A 26,169-nucleotide genomic window follows, 5' to 3' on the forward strand; every position below is an offset into this window, starting at 1 on the left:
TGCACATCAAATATGACAACTGAAGCCAAGTTTTCCACTAAGCACATCAAAGTAACTACTGCCTGAGGTTTTATTTGCTGATTAAGACATACCATCAACCTCAGTCTAATCTCAAACCTGATAGATTTCCCTTTCAAAAACTAGAAGCAAAGTATCTTGTGACTTCCAAGTTGCCCAATTTACAAACATAAAAGGAGAAAATGTTATCATTACTTACAGGGAACCAGCAGAACAGACTTATTTTAAAACTGTTTCTAAAGAAACTTGATTCCCAGAATTAGCACAATGTCATTAGTAAAAGACATTATGCATTTTCATGTGAAAACTACTTTGATTATATGAAATCCATCTTACAGGAGGCAAACATGCCTGCGAGTAAACTTTTTTCAACCTGAAAAGGATTAATCTTAAGTATCTAACAATAATTTTTCAACCTTTTAAAATCGAAAAGTTATCTGTTCTGTAGTTCAAAGCAACAACAAGAACAAAAACACACCTTCTAGGAATGGTAGCATCTTCTCCTTTCCCAATTCTACAGCAGCTTAATCCACGTCCAGGTTTATAGTTCATGTGTTCTGATGAATGACTGCAAATTATACCAGGTAGTCTGACCATACCAATTTGTCTGGCTAAAGAAACCAGTACTGTGCAACGACAGCTACCAGATGCATGCAACACAGTAATCCCCACCCAGGGCTAAAGTCCCAAAAGCAGCAGATAAGGCCAAGATGCAAAGTGCTGCACACCCCACAGAATCAGGTGAAGTAGAGCAAGCTCTTTATTTATTAAAATAAAAGGCAAGTAAAGTAACTTTACTGACAGTTTTACTATATGAGTACAGCAGAATATAATTCACTGTACAGCAAGCCAAGGAGATACCCAGAAAAAAGAAATCCAGCTAGGCAAGCATTTATTAACTTCATCATCACTAATGACAGTGACACAAAGAGAAAAATATGAGAGCTACCTTTCCTTTGAAGTTGTTAAGATACAAAACCTTAGAGTTTAAGTTTTGTGATCTATACTGCCAGATGACAAAGCATCACCATGTACAACAATACCACAATTTAACTTTTAGTACTAAGTGTTTTTAATTCAGTTATGAATGAACAAATCAGATGTACAGTATTACAATTCGTGCAAATTAAATTGTTCCCTATGCTTCTCAGATGTGGGAAGCATAATTGGAATCATATGTGTTTCTTAAGCCATAATGTTAAACCTTCACATCTCTCTAACAACACTTGTACCTGAGGGGGACTTACAGGATTCATTGTACTCTGACACCTATAAATGAACATACTAGAGTGAGGAAAGCAACAGAGAATTGCAGGTAGCCATGAAAATCAAAACCAGTAATGACAAACGTAATAAAATGATTCACTGTAGAAGAGAACGTCACAGAATCCAGGAAATCAATCATTGGATTCATACTTGTGATTACAGTGAAAGCTATAAATACATCTACTTCTTTAAAGTCCTAAGCAAAGCACTGATTGCCTGTTTGACAGATGACAACTTCCTTGAGAGTAAAACCAAATCCTGAAAACTAACAGATGTGTAATTCTACACGTCTGATGTTATTCACATGCACAAAAATTCACATGATTCATCCTGCACATACTTATGAAAGCAACTATAACTATTCAAATTTCTGGAGTGTGATTTATCATCTCATTTGAAGGATCGAGTTCTACATTGCATCCTACATTTCTTCATAAAATAATAGCTGAACTTACGTTGTTTCAAAGCACAACTTGAACACCTTTCTTAGTCAAAGATTTTCACATACCAAATCTTTAGCCACATGCTCAGTTGTTTACAGATAATAAGACTACATTAAGGTCAATGACAGCCAAACTAATATGAGCAACAATGGGGGCACTGATGTTGATGACAAAGCAGCTTTTATGTATGTTAAATTATTCCATATAATGGAACTGGCAAAGAAATTCCCTATCCATTAAAGAAAAAAACCAAAACACAGGAAAAATATTTTTCTAACACCTGTGAACTACAGTGCTTGTTAACTATGATACATTTAGGAAAAAAGGCAGTTCATTACTGAAAATAATCTAGATAGATAACAGATACAGTAGCTAGTGTTCCTATAGAATCCTAAACATAGATACAGGCAAAATTACAGCTATTAATTGCAACTCATTTATTTTACTTACAGGCTAATCTTTGTCGTGACTGTTCTGGAAGCATCCAAACTCTTCAGCTTCGAGCTGTCTAAATCAGAATTTGTCTGTCTCTCAGCTGACATACACAGGTCTCCATTTTTAATCCCATCGGTATGCAAGAAAGCTCTTCCATCCAAACCACTACCATGTTTTACTGCCTTGGTCTCATTTCTGCCTTCAGCAAACACCAAGGCAGTGTCTTCAGTCTTAGCAGCCAAAGAAACTCTGGGAGACTCCAAGCCATCTTCCCCAAAAGCCACAGATATAGTTCCCTTTTCCAAAGTTCTTTTTGTCACTGGGTTACTCTCTGGTGATCCTAAAGGTTGTCTTTTTGAGGAATAATCTTTTACCTGACCCTTCAAACCAGTAGGGGAAATGGGGACAGCATCTGACTGATTCTTCTTGTATGATCTTCTCCTTGCAGGGGTTGTGTTTGTGATCTGCTGCTTGCCTTTGTCAGCTTCAGTTTTAGATGTCCCTTTGTGAACAGATCCAACCTTTAGATCCTGAATACTACCTGGAGAAGAGGAATTCCTTTCAAGAGTCTGTTGAGGAGACTTTGTTTTTCTTTCTGAGTTTATTACCTTGTCTGAGAACACCTCAGAAGGGACATCATCTTCAAAACCAGATTCTTCTCTTGCAGTAATCTCATTCTGGTTTCTCTCCCCATTTGGAATGTCACTAGACGTCTGAGATTTTCTCCTTTTTCCAGATCTTTTATGAGCAGATTTTTTATCCATTGTGTCAAAGTCACTACTATTTTCTTCTGATGTAACAGTCACAGGTTCATCAAGGAGTTCCTCTGTTTTTCTAAGATAGATATCAACTGTTAACACTCTAGCAGAATATGTGCGCTCACTCGCTGCAGATTCCAACTCGTATGGCAAATCCCTTGGTTTCGCATGCCCAGGCTCCTCAGCCACCCACGTGTTCACAAGCTGCTTGTGGCTTAAGATACTCTTCTCTAAGTCTTCACTAGACAAATTTCTCAAGCTTTTTATGAAATCTGGAGTTGTAGAATTATTTATATCAGTGGTGGATTCTTTCTCCAGTCCCAGGGTTTCCACATTGAGGCTACTCTCAAAGAAAGAGTTTTTAATGGTTTCACTGCTGCTGCTCCAATCCGCTGACCACTCGCTGTCAGAAGATACTCCCCTACTACTCCATTCTGAAATGGTATCGCGATACAGCGTTCCTGCTTCCCCACCAAAATGATATTCTTGCGTCTCAGAAACAGCACTCAGGTCTCCCACTTGCTTCTGTACTTGAGGAGATTCGTGTCCTTCCTTTGTGTGCCTGCAATATATTGGCTGTACCCTGTGAGGAGAAACTGACCCCTCCCCTTTTCGATGCGAAGTGTATTCTAGGGAACTTTTGGCATGTTTCCTTCTCCCGGTACCAAACAAATTTCCAAGTCTTTCCAAAACTGGCTTCTTTTTAGTCTCTTCTCTGGAAGAATCTGGAAGTTGTGAGGTGGACTATAAAACAAACAAATGAATAAACATTTGGTTAATGTCAAAATTGTATAATATGTATGTTTGTATTAGCACCACCTAGGATTCAAAAGGACACAGTGAATGTGAACAGCTTCCTGAACAATACTAGGTCTCAAAAAAGAACAAGAAAAACAAAACCCTCAAAAACAATTAAAATCCAAAAAGGCTTCTGCATGTTTTTGCCTGTATTCATTTACAAGTACATTCATCTTGCCTTACAATATCGTCATTGTATGTCTCAAATCCAAAACTTTCGCACAATGAGTTAACATCACACGAAACAATAGAGGAAAGCAACCTGGTGTCTGCAAGATTTGGGACAAATTGCTTGGTCAAAATTTTCCTTACAAAAACAAGATTGGTGAGTTTAACTTTCCTCTTCATACTGGCTGAGTTAGTTTTGACACTCATGCTGGCAAAGAATAGTTTCAAAGGCATAAGTTATATTACTATTCATATACTTCTCATTAACAAAGTCCAGCAAATACTTGGCTTGCGTTTTGGGCTAGAAAACTCAGAAATATAAAAGCCACTCCATCATTCAATGAGCATTACTGGGTCATATACTGCCCTGGATTACTTTAGGCAAGTTTTCCCTTACAACTTCTAATTAACATGGTAAACAGGAAACACGCAACAGCATTGCCGAGTACACATGCATATTTGCATTTTAATATATTAGCACTTTTTACATGCCGGTACGATGAATACTTGTTTTGAGATGTCTATTTCAAAACACCGCGAGTATTTAGTACTTCGGCGGACCAGACCTCCAGAGAGGAGAGGGCACCTCTCGTCAACACGGACGTTTTAAACCTGGAGGGTTTTGCCGCAGACAGCGCGACCGCCTGACAGCGTCCAGGCGTCTCCACCGCCTGGAGCGCCCGCACCCTCCGCGCAGGTCCGCGGCCGCCCTCGCCCCCCCGCGGGGTAGGCGCAGTGACCCCCGCCGCTGTCTGCTTCCCCCGGGGACGGCTACGAAGCACTAGCCAGTACAACCTCACCTCCCAGCCCCGTGAACCCATCCAGAGGGTGAAGTCCCCTTAGGCCGCCGCTGTTCTACCCCTGTCCCAGAACGGGATGAGCGGGAGAAAGGAGCCTCGGACGAACTTTGCCCGCCTGGCTCCGCAGGTGCAGGTGCCGGTACCTATACGCGCCGCAAACGGCCCCGACACTCACCGCCAGATGCGGCTCAGCGACCCGTGCGCGGAGCTGCCCCTCACGCCGCTACCCGCACGGCTGCCCGGGCGCCAGCTGTCTGGGCGCTCCGCCTCGGCCCGCCCAGCCAGCGCGCCTCGGCCCGCCCTGAGCCACCGCCCCGGCCGCCGGCCGCGGGTCTACCGGGCTGAGCCGCCTCTCTCGGCCACGGAAGGAGGAGTGGCTGCTTAGCGCAGGCCCCCAGCGAGGGTGAAGGCCGAGGGGCAGCGGCAAGCGCGGGAAAGCGGGCGCCCTCGGCCACGGGTGAGGCTTCCGAGGGGGCGGTGGAGTGCGAGTGGGCGCCGCGCCCCGTACGTGCCCCGGCAGCCCGCGCTGCGGCGGCTTCCTCGTTATTGAGGGCAAAACGCCGCCCCGGGCAAAACCGACAAACTTGTGATGTTGAGGGAACAGTGCCAAGGGTGGAAGGCGGGCAATCCGCGCAGCCCGGCTGCCGTGAGGGCTGCCCGGCCTCAACCAGCGCCTGCATCAGGGAGCCAGCGCTCCCCTCCGCCGGGGCGAGGGGACGGGACAGGGATGCTAGACCCGGGACACCCGCTTGCCTCCTGCTACCGGGACACAGAAGGGCGCCGGGGTTGAGTGTGGGCCAGCAGCGGGCCGGCATCCTCCCGGTCCCAGCTGCGCGGAGATGCCGAGACCCAGCAAGAGCCTGAGGGGAGGAGGCGTGGGTCTCCGCAGCAAGTCCCGCGGCGGGACCTGCCCGGGTAGGTATGTCGGGGCCGGCACCGCCTGGCGGCTGAGCCCTTGTGGGAGATACCGGTTCAGAGCCCTGCGGGCAGATGAACCCGCACTTTCCACCTCGCAACCGCGGGCCGGCGGGCGCGGCTGCCTGCCGCGTCGGCCTGCCTCCGGGATCCCGGCTGCATGGGTTCAGAGGGCCTCTCTCTCCACCTCCCACCGCCAGTCCCCTGTCCTCGGCCGGGGCGGCGTGAGAATGACTCTCTGGCCTAATGGTGCCGGCGCTCTCCCCGGGCGCTCAATTAGTATTTAATGTTTAATGAATGCTAAACTACTCCTCTTCTAATTAACGCTTAATTAGTTTTATGAAGTGGAACAGCTTCAACAGGAAGGACCACGCAAGTGCCACTTCGGCGCTTCTGAGGCCCCTACGCGGAGGCGGGAGAAACACCAGGTCAACCCGCCGGCGGCTCGTCAGGTGGCCTGCCCTGCAGCGTGTCTGGCCCTCTGGCTATTGGAGAAAATGAGGGCCTCTTTTTACACGGTCGCTTCCTCCTCCGGGGTAAAAAGTGTCAAGTTAGTGATTTTTGCTTCATCAACAGACTAACATTTGGTCTCTCCTGTAAAACCACCCCCAAACATGAGTCGTGAAGCAGTCTCAGCTCCAAAAGACCTTACAGACCCTACTACTGCCAGAAACAGTGCAGCAGTGAGGGTTGCCCAAACACGTGAAAAATACAGAAAACCTAAACTGGTGAATATGTAGAGTAAACTTATCATACTGCAAACAAACAGAAATCCATGGCAACCTTTGGCTTTGCCAACCTTTCTTACATGTGTTACTTACACAACTGAGAAGCAACTTAGCCCCCAATGAAGTCTGGTGTCTGCACACTTAGTGATCTTCTACCAGCAGGTTTTCAAATAGGCAAGTCTATGATCATGACCCTGAGATTAAGCTTTTTGGTTGTTGGGTTGGGTTTGGTTTTATTTAGAGATAGTGAAATAATCTGCTAATGATAAAGTCTGATGTCTGTTCTTCTCTCCCTTTGATGATTTCTTTCAACCAGTAGAACCAAAATGCTCAATTAAAGAGCAGCTGAGGGCTGCATTGAGTTCATGCAGCTCAGACAGTTAAAGCGCTTTAGTGATAACAAAACCAACTTTGAATTTCCCTATCAGATCCAACAATCATAAGTAATGCAGCCCAATTACTATCTAATTTCTTGATTCTAAGTATGTATTGCCAGTAATAACTAATTGTAGGGAAGGGATAAGGAGATGGTAATGAACATTGCTAGCTAAAAAAAAAAAAAGTAAAAGTATGACATTTTCAGGAACACTTAAAGCAAGCCAATAAGGAATTAGTGACTAATTTATCTGAAAATTCACAGTAACTGCAAGTGTGAGGAGGATGCATATATTGTTCATATTGAAAACTGGTAAAACACCAAAATTTCACTTCATTATGGTGTCAAACTGCATGTTAATATTTGGATGTAAAACAGCTCTCAATCTTCTAACTTAGCTGAGATTGCATTATCAACCTGACAGTCATTATTACACTTGCAGTCAAGCTTTGGGTTTGCAAGATAGCCCTTGGAAAAAAATAGTTACTTGAACTGTGGATCTGGATTTCTGTCTTCCCAGCAACTTATTTTCATAAAGTCCATGGGAACTTAATTATCTTTGAGACGTCTCCCCCTTTCAAATGTAGTATAAACTGTCCAAGTTCAAAAGGTGTTGGATGGAAGGGAGGAGGGACAGTCACATAAGCCTTGTTTCCTCAGGGAACAAGGCTAAAGATTTTTTCTTGATCTTGAAATAGCTGCCCTATGTAAACTGTTTTGAAGTAATTTCTTCATACAAAGTACCTTAATTATATACAGCTCTTTCAAAACACATAAAAGACCAGGTACTTGCCCTGAAGAGCTTGTATTTTAACTCAGATAAATGTAGGTGAGCCAGTATTGCCAGTGCAAGAGGGCACAGAGACTGTGCTTCTCAAGAGGCTTCGAAGTGGGGCCCAGCCTGACAAAGCACAGCACAGGAATACTTGACTTCCAGAGCACAGCACTGAAATATTTGATTTCCAGAAGGCAAGAAGTATCCTTGCTCTGCAGATCAGGCTTCTTCAACATGTTTCTACTCAAACGCTCTTACCCTTGAGACATGAGGTTTTTCAGAAATCCCTGATCAAAGGCATTGGCAACTAAAGAAAAAAAAAACAAAGGACTTGCCTATCCATTCCTTGGACAGTGTGGAGGAAGCCATTTCAAGTACACTGCATGAATCTTTAAAGCGGTGTTCTAATCTGAAAGCAAAATGCCGCCTTCTTAACCAAGAAATGTAAATCTCATTTTATTTATATTCATACCTGTTTATGTTAGCATTAAAATATTTCCTATGTTTCTGGCTGGGTTTTTTTCTCATTAGCTAATATAAGTTGCCACAGCCAAACCCCTAATTTAGCAACGTAATTAAACGTGCTTTCCTGGTCTCCAGTGGAGAGAATGCATAAACTACTGTGATTTGTTGAATCAGGACTTCAGGCTGTGTCTCAAGGGATCAATTGGATGTTATTTTCTTAGGTTAGCTCATCTGAGTCAGTTGAACATGACTGGAAATACTTCTTAGAGCACACATTATAGAAAAAAGTAGTATTTTTGCTAGTCATTAGCAACTTTGTGGTAACTAATAGGTGGTAATATCTAGCGTGGACAGTTCTGTAAATTAAACATTTGCTAGCTTATGTTTGCCTTCAGAGGGGAAAAAAGCAACAAACAATATTTAGTGAAGAGTAAGTTTGAGCTTTATCATTCACTAGAAGGTCATAAATAACTGAAGTTCAGGTAACATGCAAACCTCTGAGACCCTTCTATCTTTAACCCTTCTAAGTTCATATTGGAATGACACTAACTTTGGGTACCTTTAACTCACAGTATCATATTCTTACAACCATGAGAAGCAGAAAGTCTTGGAGTTCTAGCAGTCACGTGATATCCCAAAATGTGCATTAGCCAAAAACATTTAAATAAATAAACTACTACTCTTCAGGCTGTAGCACTCTGCAGCGACTGAGTCTCAAAGTATTCAGCAATAGCAGTGCCAGGCTTTGTTAGGCTGAAAATTCATCTGGAATATTGCTGCCACAATGTGCTGGTAAAAAATACCAGAAAAATACTAGAAAAAATACTAGGAAAACTAGACATAGGGATGTACAAATCAAAGCTAAGAAAGAAAAGTCTGAGATGTCAAGACCTACTTCAAGCCCTATTGAGAGAAGATGTCATACTGCTGTCCTGCAAGGTGAGTGTCCTAACTACAGATAGAGAAAAGGGGCAGCTGTAGGCAGAAATAAAGGCTTGCTGCGTTTACTTGTTTTCTATTTAAGAAGCATGGGGAAAAAAATTATAGCTAACAAAACATTTGACCTGAAACAATTTTTTGTTTTGTTGATTCACTGAGGGGAAAAAAAGCAGTTATATTTCAAGTTAACTTAAACTTAACCAATTACCTTGCCATCAGTTAACTACATTTGAATTACTTCAATTCACTGTAATTTTTCTTTGTTTATGCTGACCCTTCAGAAAGCCGCAAAAGAGGGGTTACTATTATGAAAAGTATTACTTACTTACATTATTTTAACCCACACACTGCCTTCTTCTGGCTACCAAGAGTTTGGCATATACACATTACATATTTTTAGCATTTCTTTTAAATACATCAGATTCCAGGCTGACAGTGTCCTCTGAGTGTCTTCTGAGGCAAAGAAAGCAATACACTTCAACAAGTCCACTCAAGCATGGGATTTACTCCCTGCCTCTTCCAGCTCTTTGCCTGCTACACTTGCAAAGGTTATAAACAGCAACAGCTGGATTTTAAACAATTTCAGCTTTACCTGAGCTCTGAATACAGGGAATGTAGTTATCTAGCTCAGGGAACTTACCTGAATTACCAAGGAACTATAAATGTGAGACTTTAAAGCAGAGAGAAGTGAAACAAACATAAGTATTCTTAATAGTAATATTTTTTCCACAAACTATTTGTATTTGCTATATTCTAATATGTTAGGGTATTTTAGCAAAACAGTTCATGTCTTCAAGAGACAGGACCTGCCTGCTTACAATTTATTTTTTCACTGTAAAACTAAATTTTTAGCTCAAATGTGCACTGAAAATTGACCATTTTGCAATGGTATACAGACTAATAAGAATACCGAGCCTGCATGTTTAACTGATTTTTTTGAATGGAATAATCAGTTCAAGAAGCACAGATGTAACTATTGAATTCCATATTCTTAGGTGCCAAATACAGAGATTTAGATATTGTATATAAAAGAAAACCCCAAAATCCAGCAAAACAGAGAGAAACAAATCATGCAATATCAAGTAAATAGAAATCTTTTGAAAAAGCTCAGGAAAAGACAAAGAAGCATAAGTAAAAATTGAACAGATCCTTATATGAGTGTTTAGGAAACAAGGTTGATAAAAAAGAACAGGCATGTCAGAAAAGGCATGCCTGCTCCCATCTCCTCTTCCCCAGAGCTAGTTATTTCCATATACTAAAACCTTTACCCCCTCCCCTTCTGTCAATGGTAGCATCTGTCAGTTAAAGAGACACTTTATAAAACTAATGGAGATCAGTTGATTTTATGATTTAAAAAAAATGTGTATTAACCCAGAGATTTGTGGTGGGGTTTAAAGAGGGGGGAAAAAAAGCGTGCTGTTTGCCTTACCATGATGATGATAATTCTTTTTGCTGTTTACAGAAGGATAAACAAACTATGGTGTGTGAGATGCAGTCCTATGTGTCATTAACCAAACCCTTTTTCTTAGCAATCCTCCCACGCTTTAACCCCTTCTTTCTTCTGCCAGCACTCGGTTAAAAACAAGCAAAAAAGGAAGTAGTATCTGACTTGAGCCTTTCCAACTGATAAGTCATTTGGCAGACAAATTATAACGATGAAACGGACTCAATTAGAGGATAGGAGAAAGCTGCAGATGGGTGGCAGCAAGTCCTTCAGTAAACACCTCTACAGAAGCAGAGAACCTGTTGCAAAGAACTGTGAACTTACTGTTGAGCAAATGCCTTACGTGCATTAATTAACATGCAATACTAGAATGTAGATATGCAACAGTAGGTAAAAATATACCACACACGTTGGTTCTCACAAACTTTGTTACTGTCTTCTGTTCCCAGTTTAAGATGGCTAAAGGAAAAAAATTACTTGTGCCTTTTTCAGTAAGAGATTGATTTATACAGGCATCCTTGGTTTTTCACCTTCCTGATTTGGTTTATTAAATCTGTATTTTTCTGGTGATTTATGGTAAAATGATACTAAAATGGGACTTGAAAAAAGCAGAAAAGAAGCAGCATCAAAAGTAGGAGCAGGGATTATTCAACACTGAAGAAATGAGAGAATATTTAAACTCTCCTGAACTTGGATGACTTCCAGAAATAAAATTATATGCAAAAAATAGCATTAACATAAATTATTGTACTTGTAACTTTTTGTGTTTCAGTGTAAGAGAAAGTGAGAAAGTTTGGCACGAGCTAGCTTCACATCCTTGCTCTCAGGATTTTGAGTATTGCTGCTGGGTGAGAGCCGTATTATTAATCTACTCAGTGTAAAGATTAAGCAAGACACCATCTCTTCTGAAGTAAAGAGTAAAAATAAACATTTATTATCTGTGTTTTGTTCTGAGAGACAGGAACTTGAAAGTACTTTTTCTGTTGAGCAATAGAGGATAAATGGCATAAGCATTTTGGAGGGGAAGAGAGGGACTTGGAACTCTTTTAATAAGAGTCCCTAACCAGAAGCCACAACTAATATATGTAACCTCTTTCCTTTTTTAAATTCTGAATGCAATTCAAAATTATAAAGAATATGGTACAGAAGTGGTTTTGCATTTAGTATGTCTCTTTTGTTTTGTGACAGCATAGTGTCCTGTTGCTAACTAAATGGTGTATATTGGTAAGTACAGATTTAACATAAGTTGTCTAATTTAGATCTATAACTCGGTGTAACACCTCCCAATTCCTTTTAGATTGCGTATTTCTGTATAATTACTGGGGATAGGAGATAGGCTTCTTTTGCTGCAAATCTAAGAGTGTCTGTACAACAGACTAAGCCATAAATCTCTGGAAATCGGCTTTCTTAGGCACCATCAATCTTGATCTCTTCCCCTTGCTTTCATGCAAAATTACTGCTGTCATAGCAGCTCCACAGTCTTGACAGTTTACGACATTTGAAAAGTCTCATGGCATTTCAGAGCACATGCAAGAATTTTGTAAAAGCATCAGTATGTTGCAGAGCAACCCAAAGTCAGATACTATGACAAAGACTTATATTTTCACTAACACTACTGAGCCTACTGTCAAACAAAACCTGCTGATAGGTCAGCTAAAAATGTGCAAGTGACAACTCACTATGTTTTCCATTTTGCATCATTCTCATCTAAGAAAATGTATTTTAAATAGCAATCTGAATTTATTTCTTTGCTAAGCACTTAAATACAGTAAAACTGATATATATTCTCAGAAGAGAAATTACGCACACTGAAAACACCTTTGAAATCAGACTGTGGAAACTGTATTTAAAATGTCAGACTAATTTTAATCCTTGGATCTCATTCCAGATACTCTACTCTTCTCCTCAAGACTGTTTATACATTTTTACATTAAATGATTGTGGGACAAAGAGGAAATAATCCTAAGGAGCCACGTATAATATTAGCCTTTGCCAAACACAGCACTGATGTGGCTGCTCTGTGCTGGCTAACTGAGCTGGTTCCTCCTGGGCTAGCTTGGGCATCTGTACATGATTCTGCATGTAGCTCAAGAGCAAGGCAGGATTTCTAATATGCTCCTGTGCCCAGTCTTTCTTGTTAGCTAGTTCTAAGTACTCAGCAGATGGAGGATATAGATTGTCTCACTCTGGGCTTTCACTAGATAGGAAACGTAGGTTCTTACTTCCAGTTCTAATTCAGGCTAGGGAAAATATGCCTAGGAGTTAATTTAACTAACTAAAGCACATACATATTTTAGTCCTTCAGTGCCTCTAGCTCTAGATACCTAAAAGTAACCTGTTATGTCATTGAAATTTAGAAAACTGGGGTTCTTTTCATTGGGTAAAGCAGATAGTCTGGAACTATAAATGGAAAACTTAAAAGCCTTTTGCTAGCAATGCAAGGACTTTCCCCAGGTCAGGCACAGTAAAAGATGGGCTGTCACAGGCATACAGGGCAACAGGCAGAAAGCCATCCTTCTGAGTGCTGTGGTATTACTGTGAGACTGTAAAACTGCAAAAGAATAAAGATGGTAAACAAGCTGCAAACTGGACTGCTAACCTGACCAAAGCCAAATTTCATAAAGAACAAAGGGAAGCGTATGTTTGACATGCTTGTTTTGGGAAGCTAATGTGATGGTCCTGAAACAGGAAAAAATCTACTGTATGTTTATGACTGTGAAAACCATTTAGTAGGATGAAAAATGACAATATTTAATCAAAGTGTATTTAAATATGAAATTAATAGAATCTCTCTTCTCCACGGAAGTTCTGACTAAGTAAAATGCAACTTCTACTACACATTATGCCAGGGTATCATTCGGTACCTTTAAACAAACAGAATCTTTCAACTGAAATGTGTTTCAAGTCAACCCCCCAACATGAAAACACCCAACATAGCAGTTGCTTTGGAAAATTTGGATTTGACAGCCTGTGTGCTTCAAACAGCCCTTTTGTAAAATGTATAAAGTGTGTACACCCCTTGATAACTTCTCTGATGTACAGACTTGTCATCAAGTACAGAGGAAGAATATTAGGTACAAGGAACTATTATTACCAAAATACCATATCCTGACTTTATAAAAATGGCTGGACATCTCATTTTACATTTGAATTACAATGCTATAATTTAGCATTTATTCTAAATAACAGTGTTCACCTAAGGCTCCCAGAATTCCCTCAAACTAATTATAATAATAATTATTGCAGAGAATTGCCATATTGTTAATTAGAATTGACTTTATAAAACCAGTACAGAGAAGATAGGAATGACTCAAGACCCACTGGTTCCCTGCAGTGCAGTGGGCAAAAATTAAATCAAGTGGAATACTCCTGCAAACTCTTTGCTCTTAATCCCACGATAACATCAGTATCGTCTAATATTCACCATTAAGCAAGAGAAACCTCTAAGAGAAAATGCTTTAATGAAATGCATTTATATTCTTAGGTGTGTTTATTTTAGGCTCTGAACAGAAGTAATTAGTATATAAAACATTAAAATAAACAATGTGTCTGTCCAGAAAACAGATACATTATTACTTCTGAGGAAAAAGGGAGATGTATGTTTTCCTGTTATTACAGATACACTGTTACAGACATATTGCATTATCCTACACTGCACCCGAACTACTAAAGGTTAGCTGCTAAAGAGGTCTAACTACAACAGCAGTTAAACCTCACTACTATTACTAGTGGAGAACTAGATAAAAGTTCAAATTCCTACCTGCTATTCTTAAAAAAATATTCAGGTCAACTCTAAAAATATATTTTGTTGATTAACAATAACACAGCAGGGAATTGGATCAAACTGGATGATGCTGTACTGTTCAGAAATACCATCATTTCCAGGAAATGTCAAGAAACACACAGGTTTATTGAGTCTGCACTTAAAATTTCTGAATAAGAAGTTAGTACTACATCAGTTCTAGTGCTGGGCTCAGACTGCTTCAGATCCTTGCTAAATAAAATATGGTAAAAATACTCCATTAACAACTCTTGGGGACCACTTTGCATAAGCTTACCCCATTATTTGTCAGGGCTCGAGAATGTAGGAGGGAGATGGTTGCCTACCATTAAAACATGGTAGACAGCAAGTGCTTTCTGTACATGGAAGGCAGGCATGTGTCTTCCCTCCCATTCCTACTCTACTGCTTCCCTCCCACAGCTTCTTGGCACCTCGTAGGAAGGTGGGGGTGGCAAGACAAATCTCTTCTACTCTGTATGGTTCTCTAGCTACCTACCCTTTTAGTCTGCAAGTGATTCCATCTTTTGTCTCTGCTGCAACTTGGGCTTTCCCAGCCAGCCACATGATGAACCTGACAAGTCTATTCAGTTTCCCAGCTGTGCACAAGGCTCTGAACAGGAGCCAGCAACAAGCAGGGTGAGCTTCTGCTTAGCTGGGCAGCTGCTTAGAAAGAAACCCTCACAAACTGCCTATACCTTTTTCATGCTTGGAATGTGATTTTCTTTCATATCCAAGAGTCAGGAATTTATCTGATAAAAATTAAGTCTTATATGTCAAAGAAAAAACATACCCTCAGCATTCCCAGGAGCAAAACGATCAAAACTCTCCTTGAGAAGGGGAAAAGGGAATATCCAGAATTACCACTGATAAGCCATCTAAAATCAGAAGTTTCTTTTTATCTCAGTTCTGGTTGCTAAATCAGCGTAGTTTGTTCAGATTTTTATATTTTTTAAAAGCTACACTTTTCAATCTCTGTTTTCCTCCTAGACAATTATTCTGGTTTTCAGCAAAGATACCCTAGAAATCAACTTGGTAAAATGAAAGAAAAAAAAAAGCTGGGGGGAAGGGAAGTGTAAAGAGGGGAGAGGAAAAGAAGATATTTTTTTAATTGCATGACATAGGTATAATTTAGAGGAAGTTACAATGTTAAGTTCCATTATGAAATTATTGTAGAACAAAACTTTCTATTCTGTTTAAATCTTTAGATACTGTTTGCAGCCATAACAAATTCAAAACTTACCTGTTGAAATGTTACCCACTGTGATTTTAAAAACTGTATGACCAATGCTAGCTTATAGGTATGGTGGATTTATTTTTTTTTTTCATCTCTAAATCTTACTCAAACAGTAGTTTATGCAATTCCTTTTTGAAGTGGATCACGCTTTGCTTTTGCAGTTCTTGAGCCATGGCAGCTTGAGTGCTTGTTTTAAAGGGATAAGTGAAGAGACATTCCAGCTTATTGACTATAACTCAGTTCTCAAGAGAGTAAAATCAGAAAGAGTAACTTTTTCATTACTATCCTTTGCAAACGCATTATTATACTGCATCTGGAACTACAGAGCAATAAATTACACATATATGCATATATATGCACATTCCCAATTGTCATTATGCATTTCATAGTGAATAAAGTGGCAAAAGCCTGGTCAGGAGGAATGAATTATTAGTAGAAGCTTTGTGTCGCAACCTCCTCAGGTCTGAGGGTGCACTGGTGTACTGTGCATATGCTGAGCCACCTGGTCACATAGCATGGTAGAATGGAAAACAGGGTCACACCCAAGGAGAGAGCACAGGTAGCTGCCAAGGTCTCGAAAACTATTCCAACACACTGAACAAGTGTGGAAGTGGTACAAGAAAAGCAAAAGTCTACAGCTCTCCACGCAGATTAGTGCACAGTAGTGTAGAGTGGAGGCCAGAAACAAACCCCTGATGATTCAAAGAGCAACTTCACAGGACTTTACTCACCAAGGGAAAGAGAAGGGAGGAGTATGCCCTTTGGGAAGAAGGCAGTAAAGTGCCCAGTGTCATCCTAAGAAAGGGTTACATACTAGCATGAGCAACACCAGTGAAATGTTGAAATGCTATGTAGCTAAGTGTTTGGCATGATGATACACAAAGGTGGGGCAGATAAAGGATGGACACTGATAACACTGGACTGCATGGTACACACTCCCATGTCACCATTACCAGACTCATGACGTACTGTCCGTGCTTGATCTTTGATGACAGACTTCCTTAAAACTTTGCAATGCACAAATGGTTCATTGTTTTTTGTCAGCAATGCCACACGGAGTATGTGGCTATCCATATTATCTCACTCCTGCAAAGTGCAGTACTGTGCCAGTTTGATAGATCTTTTATTTTGTCATTGCTTGGGGGACTGTAGGTTATTCAGCCCTAAAGATCTCAGCACTATGACATTCCTGGACCATTGCTCACGTGACTGTTTTTTAAGCCATCACTAACCCTCTCAAACAGAAATGCATTTTCACCCACTGCATCCTCTAAATTTGTTCCCAGTATTACATGGAACGTGCAAGAACTAAGATGAAAATTCCAAACATAGCTCAACACAAAGACTATGCAGAATGCAAGTCGAACGTAAAGTTGGACATAGCGTTTTTATAATTCTCCTGCATCAAGGTGGGTGTGCTGAACTGCTTGGAAGGAGAGTTCTCCCAAGTGACGTATGTCTTAAGTTGCCAGACAAGAGTAAGTAAATGTAAGCTATATGATACATGTTAACAATTTAAGGTTTTTTTAAACTGAATGCAAAAAATCCCAACAATATCCTCAATGAACTTTGTGAGTACTTGAAAGATGTCTTTCAGAGTAAGAATCTACTCAGAATTTACTAAAATTCCTACTCTGCCTTCAAATTTATTTATATTCTAAAGGGGTGGAGGAAACTTCCTTGACGCAATGCATCCACTGCTGTCTTGAATACCAAAATGTTAGACTACAAGACAGATTCCTCTTGCACCAATATTCCAGGAGCTATGTTCCTTCTATGAAAATGCTAAGTAACGCCATGCCATCTTCGCTCTTGTCTTCTGCACTTCTCTGAGGTCCATGTTAGTTGTCAGGTTTCGTCCTGTACACCTGCAGTCAACTACAGCTTAAATGCTCTTATGCTAAACTCCTTACCGAAAAGCAGCAGAAATGCAAGAGAAAGATGTTTTCAAGGTCTCCCTGAAACTGCTGTAAGAACTGAACATAACCTAGACATTATTTTTAGGAAATCAGAGAGTTGGTATCTTCAGAAAGGTTGTAAATAGCAAAATGAAACCCTTTTTAAGTTAATATTGAAATGAATTTGTGGTTCAAATGGGGATAAGAGAACTAATGAGCTGGGAATATGGAAAAAAGTGGACTGACAAGGAAATTGCGATGATGCCATCAGTCTAGTCAGCAGAATGGTATTTTATTAAGCAGAGAGGTAATTTTGTTGAGCAACACTCAGAGAGGTTCTGTTGTGGATAGCCGAGAACCTCTGTTATGCTGTAATTAGCCATAAATGTCCAGACTTTTTGGACGATAAAAGGATGAGCAGGTCTTTAGTGAGCTGTGTTACCAAGCCAAATCATAATAATCAGATAGTTTTATAGTGGACCTGATGTCTAAGTTTTTTAATATTTGGACTTCTCAGAATTTTGGTCGCTGCCTACACAGTAAGTATGACAGTGCATGTATAAATAGCTGCTGGACTCTTCCGTCTTCATTAGTAACAAATGCAGTTGAATTGAGGGCACCTGGCATTTTATTTCTATGAAAGAACTATAGTTTTATATCCAGAATATCTCTGCTACAATGCTATGAATGCTTGCTGTGTCCTGGGAAATGTGGCTTAACCAAAGGTACATAAAATTATGGATACTAACTCAGGAATTCTTAATTCTGTTGTGCTTCTGACAGTTCAATCATGTTAGAAAGCAAATTCTATTATGAATGGCTTACTCCTCTGCCATTCAGAATTGAAATTACCAAAGAATTGTAGTTTTTCAACCAGAGACATAAAATAAACCAGACTTGGAGCAGAATCCTAAAAAAGCCATACCATTACCAGATACCACATTTATGGTATCTGGTAATTGAAAGCACTTAAATGACAGGAACAGCTTATTCTGTGTTCTGAACTCTCCTGCATACATTTTTGGGTTGCTTTCTTTCCTATCTGCTGTAAATTTAATCTATATCAAGTAGTTCTTCTTGCTTTAGTGCTCTGGCTTGCTTTGTTGGTTTTTTTGCTTTTTTTGGTGCCATGTTTTTGGTCTTTTCTCTCTGGTATCCCTCTTGTCCCCTCTTCCTCCTCCTCTCAAGGCCTTGACAAGGAACAGATATAGGTAAAGCAATGAATGTGCAATTACCACAGCCCAAAAGCAAAAATGCCTGATGTAACAAATTCATATCACATTTATCTTTATTTGTTTTATATAAAGCAGACATGATATCTAAGTTCTGTCAGCCCGAGAAGCATCGCCAACGGTGACTTACAACTATAGATGACTATCCCAGTGTCTTGATTCAGCATTCCTACAGGTACAATAGTACCCATGCACTATTAAAAGTATATTGCTTGTATAGGGGCTGTGCTACATCTATAGTTTTTAGTGTCAATATTGAGAAATATTTATATTAAAAGACAGCACCATAAGTTATTAAAACTGAAAGAATTAACAAAACCATAGTTCAGTCCTCTGCTGTTATTTAGTACTATTCTTTAGAAAGTGCTGGCATATATGTGGGTTCTTGCTAGCAGGTGGTGTTACACAAAGACTATCTGCACATGCTGTGACCAGCTTTGCTTTGTTTCCTGATTCTGAGCATCCCTTTCTGTCAAATATACTTAGAGTAGTCAACATTGCCATTATGCCTCTGTAGACCATGCTCCTAAATACTCTCTCGATGGAGAGTGCTTCAATAGAAGCTATCTTCAATTTATTCCCCCAGTATTTTGTGGGTTTTAACATTTTACCATATCATTTCAGGTTACTGGTTTATGATACTACTCACCAAATACTGTGGACAAGTCAGTTAAGATACAGTGGCTTCTCAGAGTGCTAGTGTTTGTGAGAGTCATCACTGTGACTTAAATGGTCAGCATTTAAATTCTGTCCCAGTTCTGTATTTTCTGGCTTCCATGATATAAATGGAAGTGCTATTTGAATTCTGTTTGCTTCTTGTTGGTTATGTTGTTGTTGTGTCTTTAATTATGAAATGAATATTTATCAACTAAATAATTCTGAAAGAATATTTCAGTATTAATCATCTCAAACTCTTGCAAAACATAGTATGACTCAGAGCTAAACATCCTGTAAAATATCTAAAAGTGTAAAAGACAGAGCAAATGAAATATTTGCTAAGTGTCTAAGTCCTTTGTTGACCATATAAGAAATGCTGGCATAGCCAGAACAAAATGAGGCATTCTTTTTCCCTGCCCACATCTCTCCACCCTACTCAACTGGTTTGGTTTGAAAATTTGGTTACTTCAGTGTTCTTCTTGCATTAACATCACTCTTTTTTTTGCCCAGATCATAGCATGGTTGCAGCCCAAGAATAGGAACAAATTGCATAGACAGGATAAAAGGAAAAAATCCCACAACTTAGATAAACTATTGTAATGTTCTTATGTTTTCCTAGACATTTAAACCACAATAAGAAATTACTGTGCTGGCCAGCACAATAACATCGTACTGAAATCCATATTAGAAGCCATACAGAAAATTAATAATACAGCTATTCTGAATGTTGTCAAAGAAATGCTGCGATCCATCCTTCATCACGTTTGATCTTTTTCCATTCTCTCCATATACTTTTCTCTTCAATTCATATAAATACATCAGGATAGCTTATGGATTAAAATCCCCCAAAATTCCTTCAATTCATGCACACATTTATTATACATCCATATATACAAATCTTTATACATCTGTATATATAAATGTAAACACAATTCCTCTATATACTCTAGCTTATGAAAATCTCTATTGCTATAATTTTCATTGATCTAAACTGAAAAAATTTATCCAGATTTCACATGAATTAGTGCACTAAAGGCATCTAACATGCAGATGACTCTCATAGGCAGACCTGGCTATTTAAAGAGGTTAAAATTTATGCTTTAAAATTTAAAACATGGGAAGCTACTCTGCAGGAATGACAATGTGGAGCAACATGATTAAAAAGTAGCCCTACCAGAGTGAGCACAAGCATGACAAGGGAGTAAGTAAATGCCATCTTTTTGTGGGGATTATCAGGGGATTTTGAATCTGTCTATCTGTAAGAGGGGGAATTACTGGTAGGAAAAGAATATAAAATAAGAAAGGAAAGGAAAATGATTCAGGCTGTAAAGCCTGGGAGGGAGGTAGAAAGTGCAACCAGTATTTTAGGGAAAGAAGTTACATTTGGGGGAGGAGGGTGACTGAGAGCATTGTGCATGGCAAGGGTCTGCACTGAACATGCGCTATCAGTGAGACCTCCAACCCAACTTGAGTGAGCCTTGCTGTATTTCCAACAGGAGAAATAACAGTAATTTTACCAAGTAAAGAACACAACAGTTACACTGAAGAAAAGGGGGGAAAAAATAACCAACAAAACCCCAACAGCTCAAAGTGCATTATTTTATACAAAAGTTGATGGTAAGTGTAGTTAAGCAGATAGAAATTCTGGCAAGAATCCCGATGTCCAGCACAGCACTGAATAGGATTTTTTCCCTGTTATTATAGGGGTTTTTTTCAGGTAGTAAGCCGGCAAGCTATAACCTATTTCGAACAGCTGAGGATCTATCCAGATTTTAAAAGAAAACAAAATGAAATGAAGAGCAAGCATCACCCTTCCTTTTTCTCCTTCAGTCTTTGCACAAGGCAGGTTAGTGCACTCCTGAAATGTTTGGGTTTTTTTTCCTCCTTTGAGAAAACCTACACCAGCAAATATTGTCAGCCCCTGCATGACTCACTTCATAGGATTTTGGCTACAAGGTACAAGGTTTTGTTTAGCTTTCTGGTTCCAGGTTGGAGAGGGATACCTTCTCTTCTTTTGGTCTCAGGTTTTGGGAGGAGATCAGTTAACCACCGGAAGGCCTTATCTATTAAAAATTGTGGTGAACTTTAAGGCAAAGACTTGTTCTCCTCAGGGCAGGCTCCTCTCACCTATTCACAAACTGGTAATTTTGTTGTCTGTTACTTTGGAAAGTGGCTCATCTGCTTTCTCACTTACTTGGTATTGGAAGTTTATCAAATGGCAGCATAAAATGCTTTGTTTCTACTGTTTAAACATCACTGTGGGAGGTGATTTTGTAACTCCGTGGGATCCCAAATAGTCTTTAGGTTTTGTTATTTGAGAAAATAAAGCACTGTAAAGAGAAGCAGTATGAGGACCTGGGCTGGATGTCTTGCCAACATTTCTCTGAGCAAGTAAGAAATGAACTGAAAATATCTTAGACCCTGATGAGCTATCATCTTGAAAGATGAGTTAAAAGAGCAGGAGGAATTAGGGATCTGCATATCTGCTGTCTCAGGAATATGGCAAAGGCAGTGATAGAATAAATTCATTTAATCCAGTAATTTGACACAGAATCAAAATGGGCTTCCATGGCCACACCTGGGTGTTAGAAGTACTCCACCCAGTTTCCTTCATTTAATATTCATGTCATAGGACTAGAATCTTTGTGTGAAAGGCAGTGACTGTGTTCAGGTAGCAAGTAGGTGTGAGAACTCTTATCTAGATGGAGAATCCTGAGAAACCTTTAGACAGGTACCTGGTTATAGGTCTGAAAATATGACTAATCAACACTTGTATGTAAGAGGAGAGACAGCATTAGAGCACATAGATGTGACTTAGGGAAAAAACCTGTTTAGACCTAAGTATCCCACATGGAATTTTATAGTCTAGATTTTTTGTGATCACCATTTCTGGTGCACAGGAAATGTATATATCTACTGAAGGATTAAGAACTCTTTTCATTCACTCATTTTACAATCAGCAGAAGCCAATCTAAATTTGAAATTGTTCCCTACAGAAATAAATGCTTTTCATCTTAACTATATGGAAACCTATCAACTTAGAGTCTATTTGCCTTTAACTTAATCAGGGTCATTTGGGTTTGCCATATCACGGGTAGGACTCCTCAATTCATATTAGTATTTTGTCACCATTGAAGCTGTATGACTGCAAAATATACATTTATTTGTGATTTGGTCTTCAAATTGAATTATTGTTTATTCAAACAGAACAGAATGAATCAAGCATTCAGGAACTTGTTTATTCATTCATAGTGAGAACACTGGCCACATTGTTTTATTAATTAAACAGTTTTAAAGATATTCTTTAGAAACAGTCATAAAATTGTGGCCACAGCTATCTACTTCATATAGGTTATGTGACAGCTGAAATATTCTTCAATGTAGATCTGCATAGGCATTCTAAATACAAACAGAAATCTAATCAAGCTATTTTGCCTTCATTTGCAAACACATCAAAGACACCAAATAATCCTCCTATTTAGCTCCAGTAAGCAAAACATTGATCAAAAGTATTATTTGGGAAAAGGAATAAGCTGAGTTTTAGAAATATAGAAATAGTGTTTTGCAGAAGTGACATCTTGAAATTATTTGGTTTGGGGTGGTTTTTGGGGGGTTTCTTTGGGGGGAGGGGGGGGTTGGTGGGCTTTTGTTTGGTTGAGGTTTTCTTTGTTTGTTTGTTTGTGGGTTTTTAATTTATTGCGTACCAAATTTCTATTTGCCAAAACACCAAAAGAGTAACTGCTAAACCTTCATTTTTGTAAAACAAATGTTTTGCATATTAATTAGTACAGGACTAGAAGAATCAAGAAAATTAAATTTATATTATTTATTAATTTCTCAGAGATCTAGCTACCTCCAGTGATTTAATAAACATATACCATTTATATAATTTATATAATATATATAGTATATAAATCATAATATAGGTGTTAAATATATTTTAGTATTATGTAATATTTTAATATAAAGATATGTAAAACATATTTTAACCATATGCCGTTTATATATAAGATCATACTTTCATTGTTATATAGCTGACATTTTCATTTGTTCAAATCAGAAGCTTAAAGCAAAGTGATAGTTTCCAGATGGCCTTGCAAAGGCAAATAAGTAGAAATCTTTGTACAGAACTGGAAGTACGTCTGAATCAGCATCAGAGGTATTTGATGAGAAAGTAATATTGATACAGAAGGATGCAGCTATTTATGGAAGTCAAACAAAAAGAGAAACAAAGTTACACTGTATATCAAGAACAGTTGCTGTGAAGTACAGGAATAGGTAAGATGAAGATTAGTTCAACAATCCTGGAAGAAGATGAAAGTGGAAAACCAGGGTATATTATGATAGAAGTTTATTACACACTAGTTAATTGGGTGGAGGGACGACTTGTTTTTTGATCAAGCAAGGGAAGCATCCAAAGGACAGAACCTGACAGCTTTAATTACTTCTTGGAATTATTTTTTTTTTTCTTTCTGCTGGAAAAGAAATACAAGACAGAGACAGTCCAACAAGTTCTTGGAATATGCTGGGGACAGCTTTTTCTTCAGAAGGTGAAGAAAACCATTAAGGGAGTGGCTATTTTAGATCTTCTGCTGACTAGTAGGCACAAACTAGCTGAGAGTGGAAGGGAATTAGGTGAAAGTGAGCTCTATCGTTTAATGATCACTTCCACAAAAAGGAAAAGGAAAGCAGCAAAATTAAATTACCTTTTTTTTTTTTTTTTCCCCTCCAGAAAACAAATCCAAACATCAACCAGCTCCAGAGGCTGATAAGCAAGGTTTCTTAGGAAGACTGTTTAATTAGTAAAAGAATGCAGGAGAGCTGGTCTGTTTTAGTCATTGTCAGAGTCAGCTCCTAATTATCTGAGGTAAAGGAAATAACCTAAATTAGGAAAAACAGAGGATAATACAAATTAGGCTGTGTATATTAGTCTGCAAGACTCTACTTAGTACATTCACCTTTGAAAGGTTATGAGCAGATCTACATATAGAAAACAGCAACAGAGAGGAGCCTGGTACAAACAGCTTCATCACCGTTTTCTACTGCTCTCCCACAAGAAATGCTGAGAGAAGGCAGGGCTTCATTATATCTCCGTAAGCCATCTATCATCATCAGGTGACTATATTATAACTCACATTAGCAGATTATCCCAATACAGAAGAAACTGCTGAATTCACGCATACACACATACGCACACACACCCCCCACACAATTTCCTTAATTTTCATGATTTATCTTACAATCAGACCTTTGTGTTACGCTTCAAAGTATAAAATGATGTAGCCTGCTCTGATACTCTTTTAGATGCTTCATTTAAGGGCTTTTAAATGTTCTTACTACAAATGGATTGGATCCAGGTAAGAGGATTGACACCCAAACAGTTTAACTTAGCTGTAACTATGAACAATTTATTCCAAAAGAGGAACAAAATGCCAACTCACAAGCTCACTAAATGACATCTGAATTCTGCCATTCTTAAATTTCTACTAAAAAACCAAATGTCTACTTGCTTTTCTAGGAGATGTCCTTGCGAATACACAAGTCCATCCAAGACAGTGATAGGGTGAACAGCAGGTTTTTATTGTTGGAAAGCTAATTCCCTGGCTAGTTCTACTGCAACAGAAATACCCTATCACAGCAGTATGCCATTTTGCTGTAAGGAACTGAGGTCTTTTTGTAGGCATGTTTCTACAGTATAAAAAGAACTAAGATGATGAATGAAACCACAAGGGATGTTTGGGGTGTATATTATTTGTGTATTCAACTAAAGACCAATGAGTCTTTCCAAAAGGCTTCATACAGAAATTAGTAGATGAGATTTACTGGCTTGAGAAGACTAGACAATAAAATTTTGTTTTAAAGACAGAATATTTTAAGCCCTCAACAAATATATTCAGATGAATGTTAGTTCCACAAGCAAGAAAAAATCAACTTTTTCAATTACTGGCCTCCTATGTACTTTTGTTAATGTGGAAAAAAAAAGTATTTCTCTTTCCATGGAAAGATTACAATAAAGACAAGAATGGCATTGCACAACCTTGTCTGCAATCTGAAATTAAATTCTCACATTAGAACAGAAGTAATTAGCATTTTCCCTACCTTGCTTCCATGCAGTAACACTGCTGCCAAGCACATGAGTAACACTACATGAGCTAAATGAGCACTAGAAAACAAATGCACAGCCATTTCTCCTTCTCTGGAATAAAACTTAACATAGACGACAGTACAGCATAAGTGAAAAACTGTAGGAGTGTAGGTAATTTTCCTTAATTATTTTTGCCTATATATATTTTATGAACAAAAAAGGAAAAAGCCATATGGTTTGTGAGAGCATGTGGAAGATCTCCTCGAGCCATTTCCATTGTTGGCTCTTCATGCCAGCTATAGTCATTATGTACCTTTGTTATTTCCGTATATGATATTAATTTGAAGTTTTTCCAGTATTTCACACACAGGTCTTTTAAAGGAAGATTACAATTATACCTAGTGTTAAATTTTGTTTTCAGAATAGTAATATTCTTTATGATACATGTGTGAGTGCATATGTGTATATATATATTTTCTGCAAACACGCATATTTAGCTCTCTTACCTTTCTAAGTGCTGCTGGTAATGAGGCAGTAGACATTGATATCGCTGGAAGAACAAAAGAGTGTGGACAGACTACTGATGGCACTTGATCTTCTTGAACAGTATAGTGTCTGCCTGACAGATCATAGTACCTGAAAGGAGAGTAAACCTTGTTCAATTAATAAATTCCAGTGAAATAAAGTCTGAGCTAATATCTGCTGTGTTTCTTGACAAAACACACTAAGCAGTTTTCTCCTGTTGTAGTGGTTTCATGCCTCTTGTGCTTGTAAAGGTTACAGCCTTATTTTAGCCAAATGACTTGCTCCTCTTATTAGACATTAATTCATCCCACCTGCTTTAGCGATCCGAATCTTAACTTCTCAGCTTTTTCCTGATAACAAAACAACCAAACCCCAAATATAATATTCAGCACGACAACCACATCAAAGCCACAAGGCAGAAAAATTAGT

The 26,169-nt window shown here is 39.0% G+C and overlaps 1 protein-coding gene across 1 annotated transcript in view; it reads right to left on the reverse strand.

Moving 5' to 3' along the window:
* The window catches only part of CRYBG1 (crystallin beta-gamma domain containing 1), a gene marked incomplete at both ends in the record, with an annotated part of 64,540 nt that extends 38,783 nt beyond the window's left edge, over nt 1-25,757 (reverse strand). Inside the window, 2 exons of the mRNA XM_080615323.1 lie at nt 2,178-3,664; nt 25,722-25,757. Coding sequence (XP_080471449.1) covers nt 2,178-3,664; nt 25,722-25,757 — 1,523 coding nt within the window. The remainder of the gene's footprint in view (nt 1-2,177; nt 3,665-25,721) is intronic.
* Nucleotides 25,758-26,169: the final 412 nt, after the last annotated feature.

This window comes from Psittacula echo (genome assembly GCF_963264785.1).
Source record: "Psittacula echo genome assembly, chromosome: 4".
Classification (NCBI taxonomy): Eukaryota; Metazoa; Chordata; class Aves; order Psittaciformes; family Psittacidae; genus Psittacula; species Psittacula echo.